Source organism: Arachis duranensis, chromosome 5, assembly GCF_000817695.3.
Source record: "Arachis duranensis cultivar V14167 chromosome 5, aradu.V14167.gnm2.J7QH, whole genome shotgun sequence".
Classification (NCBI taxonomy): Eukaryota; Viridiplantae; Streptophyta; class Magnoliopsida; order Fabales; family Fabaceae; genus Arachis; species Arachis duranensis.
The window spans coordinates 99470137-99478557 of NC_029776.3; the positions used below are offsets into that span (position 1 = coordinate 99470137).

Genomic DNA, 8421 nt, shown 5'->3' on the forward strand with positions numbered 1-8421 from the left:
GATCATAGCATTCCATTAGTGGCTGGGGCTGAATTTGTGAAAGCTCGTCCTTATCGGTATCCCTAAAGCCTGAAATCACAAATTGAATCGATGGTACAAGACATGTTACAAGAGGGGATAATCCAACCCAACAAGAGTCCCTTCTCATTACCAGTCCTCTTGGTAAAAAAAAAAGGATGTAACATGGCGATTTTGTACTAATTATAGAGCATTGAACAATGTCACTATTAAAGATAGTTTTTCTATCCCAACTGTTGATGATTTATTGGATGAATTGTTTGAGGCCACTGTCTTTTCTAAGTTAGATTTATGATCCTACTACCATCAGATTTTAGTTAAGCCTGACGACCATTTTAAAACAGCTTTTCGTATTCATCATGGCTTGTACGAATGGCTGATAATGCCTTTTGGCCTCACTAACGCACCTGCTACTTTCCGAGCCTTATGAATGATGTCTTCAAACCATACTTACGTAAGTTTATTGGAGTTCTTTGATGACATATTGGTGTACAACAATTTTTTTGATATTCATCTTGAGCATTTGGGATTGGCATTGAAGCTGCTAAAACAGAAAACTCTCTTCGCCAAGCTTTCTAAATGCCTTTTTGGAACCAATGAGGTGGATTATTTAGGTCACACGATTATAGGTGGTGGTGTTCTCATGGAATCAGCCAAAGTGCAAGCAATTCAAGATTGGCCTCAACCTAGTAGTGTTAGACAACTTCGTACCTTTTTAGGCTTCATGGGATATTATCGCTGCTTCATTAAAGGTAATGCAACCTTAGCTGCTCTTCGTATTGATTTGTTGAAAATGGACGCTTTTGTTTGGTACAATCAAGCTACATTGGCATTCCATCAATTACAGCAAGTGATTTTCACTAAACCAGTGCTAGCACTACCTGATTTTAACCTTCTATTTGAAGTATAGACAGATGCATCAGGTATGGGTATTGGTGCTATTCTGATTCAGCAGCGCCATCCTATAGCTTATTTCTCAAAGTAACTTCCTCCTACCTTGCAGAAGCAATCCACCTATATTAGAGAGTTTTATGCAATAACGGAAGGAATTGCTAAGTTTCGACACTATCTCTTGGGCAAAAAATTTATTAGTCGAATTAATCACAAGAGTTTGAAATCTCTTTTGGAGCAGAATTTGCACACACCTGAACAACATAAATGGCTTCAAAACCTCTTTGGTTATGATTTTGAAATTTATTACAAGGCCGGTACTGAGAACGTGGCCGCGGATGGCTTATCAAGAAGTTTTTCTGGTGCTTGGTCCATGTTGACTTCTTGTAGCACCTTTGAGTTGCAATTGAAAGGGATGCTGTTCTTTCTGAGTTGATGCAAAAATGTGCTTCTAATTCTACTGAAGATTCCAATTATACTTGTCACAATGGGTTACTATCGTGGAAGAACCGTTTGGTTATTCCGCCAAATAATCACTTGATCAAGCTCATTCTTCATGAATATCATGATAGTGTGGTGGGAGGCCATGTGGAAATTGCAAAAATAGTAGAACGAATTTGTGATCAATTTTATTGTCCTAATATGCAAAGGGATATTAGACATTATGTTCTCACTTGCTGCACTTGACAACAAGCTAAACATGAGGCTAAAGCACCAGCAGTGCTGCTCAAACCATTGCCTATTCCTTCGCAGGTGTGGGAGGATATCTCCATGGATTTTATTGTCTTTTTGCCCGCTTCATGTGATTTTTCTGTGATCATGGTCGTCATTGATTGCTTAACCAAATATACTCATTTCAGTCCACTAAAATCGAATTTTACTAGTAAATCAGTGGTTGAATCTTTTATTCTTAATGTGGTGAAATTGCATGAATTTCCAAAATCAATTATTTCCAACAGACATATAATTTTTGTTAGCAAATTTTGGCAACATCTCTTCAAGTTACAGGGCACTCACTTAGCTATGAGTTCGGCTTACCATCCTCAGACGGATGGCCAGAGTGAAGTATGCAATCGAACTCTAGAGATGTACTTGATGTGTTTCTATTTTGACAATTCTAAGAAGTAGCTAGAGTTACTTCCCTAACTAAATTTTGGTATAATCCCTCATGGCATAGCATCATCAAAATGACTCCATTCAAATCACACTATGGTTGAGACCCCTTTTCTTGTTAGATACGAACTCTCTCATGGGGATGAGCCATCCTTGCAGGAACTACTATTAGCTAGAGATAAATTGCTTGATCAGCTTAAACTCAATCTTGGCAGATCCCAACAATTCATGAAACATTTTGCAGATAGACATCGATGCCACTTAGAATTTTAGGAGGCGATTTAGTGCTAGCCAAATCGCAGCCATATCGCCAACATTCGTTGACATTGCGGAAGCATCAGAAGCTTGGGTCACATTATTTTAGCCATTTTAAAATTGGAAGAAAACTCAGTAAGGTAGCTTATCAATTGGAATTACTGCCAAAATTCCGTATCCGTAATGTATTTCATATATCGGCACTCAAAAAATTTTGTGGTAACCAAGAATCCAGTATCTACCACTGCCTTTAACTACAACTGAGTTTGGACCAATTCTGGAGCCTTTTTGGATTTTATCCCAACGCTCCATCTTGCATAGTGACAAGGAAGTTTTATAGTGGCAAATTCAATGGGGACATGACACTGTCATAGAAACGAGTTGGAAAGATGTTGATCAATTCCTCAAGCTCTTTTCCGAATTCAACCTTGAGGACAATGTTGCTCTTGATGAGAAAAGTAATGTTAGGCACATGAATGAGGAAGAGCCCGTAATTGAAAACTTACAATCTCAGAAAGAAATATTGTTACAATAGAAAGACGGTTGGCACTCAATCAACATGATACGAGCCCAAAAAAGAACACTAGAGAGAGAATAATAGCAAGAGGCTGGTTGGTTATGATCTTCGGTGATTGCTAGTATATTTGCCTTCCCCTTGTGCTGTTCCTTTTTTTTTTTTCTCTGCTCCCTTATTTTTTTTCCCTCTGTTCCCTTTCTCATCTATTGTTCTTTTCTAATTCTTTAGGTACTGTTTATGTTTAGAATAATTGACGAATTACTATACCCTTTTACATCATTGTGGTATTATTTCTTTTTATTTTTCTATTTCTGTTTATGACTCTCATATATGCTCTTTACTTACTAATTACTTATAAATTTCTTCAATTAAATATAAATATATTTCACATTTTTTTCTTTTCTTTTATTATTTCTGAGCTCCACTCTATCACATATCAAGAAAATAAGTCAGCCACCTCTTATGAGTGACAATACAATATAAATAAAAAAATCATTAGTCTCATATATAATTTTATAATTTATACATCTTAAATTATCTATATTTTATCTAATAAATTCTTTTAATTTAAGTATTAGAATCTCTTACAAATAATATTCTCATCACCAATTTTTCAAAGTCTAAACTGCTATATCAACTCAAGAGTTCTTAGGATTTTCTTCAAACAAATCTCTTGCACAAGTATTCTCATCCCTTGAACATATTTGATATTATTTTAATCTTTGAAAAATATATGTGGTGTCAAATAAATTAATAATTCATAGAAAATAAAAACTAAATAGGCGCTGTAAGTATTTTTACACTCTATCAAGAACAAGAGTGAAAAATGCAATGGCTTCAAATCACCGTACCCCAAATTATTATATCTGCAAACTTGACTTTCAAAATGTACTATTTGAAATAACTAAAATTTATTTTCTGCAGCGTTCAAGGAAATTGGCGCATTTACTGCAGTCTCTACAATCAGACCAAGAGCAGAACTTATTCATGTATATATATCATTTTTATATATATTTAATTTAATATCATTTACATACGAATAACGATAAAATAATGTACATATCCAAAAGACCAAAACTTTAAGTATATACACGGCTAAGTGTCATGATATATTTTAAAAAATTATATTTAGCGGTATTTATAAATTAAATTAATAATTAAATAATAATTAAAAATAATAAATTTTAATAATTTTTTAATATTCTAAAATATTTAAAATTGTTTCAGATAATTTTAAAATATTTTAAAAAATTTTAGAAAATTCTAAAAAATCATAGAATATTCCACTGGACTAGCAACAAGAATCGGTAGTGGTGTGAGAGGTGAGTCATCCTGCACAAAGATTGAGTGGACGGATCCATTACTACCAACATCATCAACTTCGGTAAAAAGCTCCATCACTTGTTCCGTCATGATTCTTCCATGGATGTCAAACATGAGTTAAAAATTTGTCTTACTGTTTCTCGTTTACACTGTAAACATTATAATTTACAAAATTTGCACGTATCTCGTTTACACTATAAATAAGATATACACGTGTCATGCACACTATCTTATATCTTATTTATAGTGTATAAAATATTTTTTATATTTATTTAAATAAAAAATTCATAAAACATCATTGCAGTGTTGATTCTTTTAATTTTTTTATTAAAAAATTAAAACATAATATTATTATTATCATCATTATCATCGTCGATAGTTTTGTCGCTTCTACAGTTATACCATAGTTTAGTTTTAGTATGATTTTGAGAGATAGTATTTCTTGTATATGTATGACTATCATAATGTACTTTTTTATCATTTAATAATATTATTTTTTTATAAGACTAATTCTGATAAATCAATCACAATTTATTCTGTACTGTACATATTTAGTACATTGGTGGCAATAATGTTTAAACTTTGGACCTTATGTACATTATCTAAATCAATAAACACTAGATTACTCCTAATGTGTCGGCTAATTTATAAATCATGTGGGGTAAAAGAAATAGAATGTAACACCTAATTCCACCAATAAGATTGTGCCAACTTATGGACATGAAGTTCGTTAGTTTTGATTCGTATACTTTATAATCGATTTCTCTCCGAATAGTATATTCTTTAATTGCCACAATAATAGCTTCTTTAAAATTAAACTCTATTCCAACAACAATTTTATTGTCAGCAACAATAGCAGAGATTGCTCCAATAATAAAACAAAATAAATCTAAATATTATCCTATTATTATTACTACCTAATAATAACAATAATAATAAAATAATGATAATAATAATAATAATAATAATAATAATAATAATTTTTTTGTTGATTCAATCCTTTTGTAATAGTACTAATAATAATATAAATAATAATAATAATAATAATTACAAAAATTATGTTTTCATTTTTTACTTAAAAATTAAAAAAAACACGGCAATGCCATTTTTGTGTTGCAAAATTTTGAAAAAAAAATTTAAACAAAACGTGATTGCCGTTTTGTGATTTAGAAAATAAAGTATTATTTTTCACAAACAAAACGTGGTAATGTTTTGTACTGTTTGAAAAATAAAAAAGTCTCATAATAATGTAAAATTCATATTAACAAAGATAACAAAGCATAACACCTATTTTATTATAAGGCGAAATCTCTAGTGTAGAAGGTGCTGAGCTTTCTATATGTGTAGACATGATGTGGTCACTAGCAGCTTGTGACACATGTGTGAATTGGGAGGCAAATGTGACATGTTGTAGTATTGGTCTCCTTTCATATTTTTTTTTTTTGGTGACTAGGTCTCCTCTCATGTTTAAGTCTGCTGCTAATATGATATGATATAAAAATGTTGTTAGCTTATCTAATTACTAATTACATTAACGGTAGCTTTTTTTTTTTTTTGCCATAACATTAACGGTAGTTAATTCATGTGAGATGAAGTTGAGTGTAGTTTTGTTGAAATTTTTTAATTTTTAGAATGATTAGGAAAAATTAGTGGACTCAATTTGCTATGGTAGTGAAATATTGGAATAAAGCAACATGACAAGTTTATTAACGGATTAAACATTAATAAACTTAAAAATATAATTTAAGAAAATTAATCTAAAATTAAAAAAAAGGTAAGTTTAGACTTTTGCTTTTAAATAAAAAAAACATATAAATACATACCCAAAAAATTTTTTGTAACATTAATTATTGTGCAATATAAAATTTTAATGTATTAAAAAATGTATATACATATTTATTTTAATTTTAAAATATAAAATACTTAAATTATAAAAATAATTACAAAATATTATTATATATTCCTCTGCCATTTAGTATAATAATATAATAATAATGATGGTTCCTAAACCTAAATTAAATTCTTATCATACCGAAAATTTAACTAATTCAATTTAATTTATTTTTTTAGTCTATTTATTTTTTAAAAATATCGTAAAATGATATATAGATATTAATAAAAAATGGGTCAAGGACTAACCATAGAGTGACACATGTCACTAACAGTGCACGTCATTACGTTATTAATAGAAAATAAGTCAAAGACTAATGTAGTACACTTTTGTCGATCTCAGGGACGTAATTAACGCAATTAGAATATCAAAAATGCTTTTAATGCACAACACCAATATTTATGAACTATTTTAGGGTTTAACTGGTTAGTATACAAAAAACGAAATATGTGAATTATATAATTATATAAATTTTAAAAAGTATCAATAATATGTTATAGAGTGTAGATGTTTCAAAATTTATACATAAATCGCTATATAATATAGAAATGTATGTGAAAATTGATTATTATCATAAATTCCTATAATGTGTAGATATTTATGTAAAAACTTAATACTATTATAAACTGCTAGAGGATATAATATTTTATGTGTTTTATTTTTTTTCGTTCTACTATCTTGTAGTATCTCGTTGATTTAATATCTATGTATTATTTTATGATGTTTTTATTAAAATAAATAGACTAAAAAAGTTTTAATCAGTTAAATTGAATTATTTAAATTTTTAGTATGATAAGAATTTAATTTGGGTTTAGGAATAATCATTATTATTATATTATTATACTAAATGATGGAGGAGTGCATAATAATATTTTGTAATTATTTTTATAATTTAAGTATTTTATATTTTAAAATTAAAATAAATATGTATATAAATTTTTTAATACACTAATTTTTTTATTGTACAATAATTAATGTTACAAAATATTTTTTTGGTATGTATTTATATGTTTTTTATTTAAAAGCAAAAGTCTAAACTTGTTTTTTCTTTTAAATTTTAGATTAATTTTTTTAAATTATATTTTTAAGTTCGCTAATGTTTAGTTGGTTAATAAACTTGTCATGTTTCTTTATTTCAATGTTTCATTGTCATAGCAAAATTGAGCCTCAGTAGTTTTCTCTAGTCATTCTAAACATTAGAAAATTCTAACAAAGCTAGGCCCAATTTCATCTCACATGAATTAACTACTGTTAATGTTATGGCAAAAAAAAGTTACCGTTAATATAATTAGTAATTACAAAACTACCAACATTTTTATATCACATCATATTAATAGCAGACTTAAACATGAGAAAAAACTAATATTACAACATGTCACATTTGTCTTTCAATTTAGGCACGTGTCACAAATTACTAGTGACCACGCTATGTCTACATACAATACTGTCAAAATTAGTTGCAAAATGACGCTTTTACAAATTTTGAGAGTCAAAGGCTATTAATTAGTGTGGGAGTTAGGACTATCGCAAGTTATTCATATTGATGAACAGAGTATCAGCATAACACCAGGTTCCCATTTAATGTCCTCTTCAATTGCCGTACAAGCCAGAGAGACCTACCACATTCAATTTTCACTGCCTTGATCCAGGCAACTGATTGCTTTCCTTTCGTTTATTTTTTTATTTGTCATTTTTTACTTACTTAATCTTACTGGTTACTCCACAGTCCACACGTAAGTGAAGATGTTGGTTTCAAAATTTAGATATACTACTTTCCTAATAGGTTGAGAAACTTGAAGATACTGATCATTTATAACTTATAAGTCACACTAGCTAGTATAGAAGAAATGAATAATACAGCTATGACTAATAAAATTTATTATTTTTATTAATATTTAATAAATTTTAAATATTAAAAATTAAATTTTAAATTATAAATTATAATAATATAAAAAATAAAGTGATAGCTCAAAATATTAGTTAATATTAAAGCCAAGTCTCTGGTGGCTATGTCTATGGTAACTAGTGGTGGCTAAGGTTACACTTTTAACTTAAAAGTGTAACCTTTCACAAAGAAAAGCGTCACCTAATGGAAAAAAGTAAATTAGAAGATTTAAGAGAAGAAATAATTAAGTTATCAAAATTAATAGATCAAAAATTAATTATTTTAACTAATGTCAGCTGTAATGACACCGAATTCTTAAAATCAATACAAAATGATTTTTCTCAAAATCTTTATTTTACTATAAGTTTTATTGAAGGACTTCAAAAACCTGAAAAAACTTATTTTTCACACGGAATTTCTAAAAAATGTTACCATGGAAATGATTCCCCACATCTATATCATACTTTTAACCCACAATTAAATTCTATAGTAGATATGCTTGAAGAAATATTAACATCCATAAAATTT

At 29.0% G+C, this 8421-nt stretch overlaps 1 protein-coding gene across 1 annotated transcript; it reads left to right on the forward strand.

The window, feature by feature from the left end:
- The first annotated feature begins 451 nt into the window (after positions 1-451).
- Positions 452-928, forward strand: LOC127747695 (uncharacterized mitochondrial protein AtMg00860-like). Its single transcript, XM_052261860.1, has one exon. The coding sequence runs from the start codon at positions 452-454 to the stop codon at positions 926-928; it is 477 nt and encodes a 158-aa protein (XP_052117820.1).
- Positions 929-8421: the final 7493 nt, after the last annotated feature.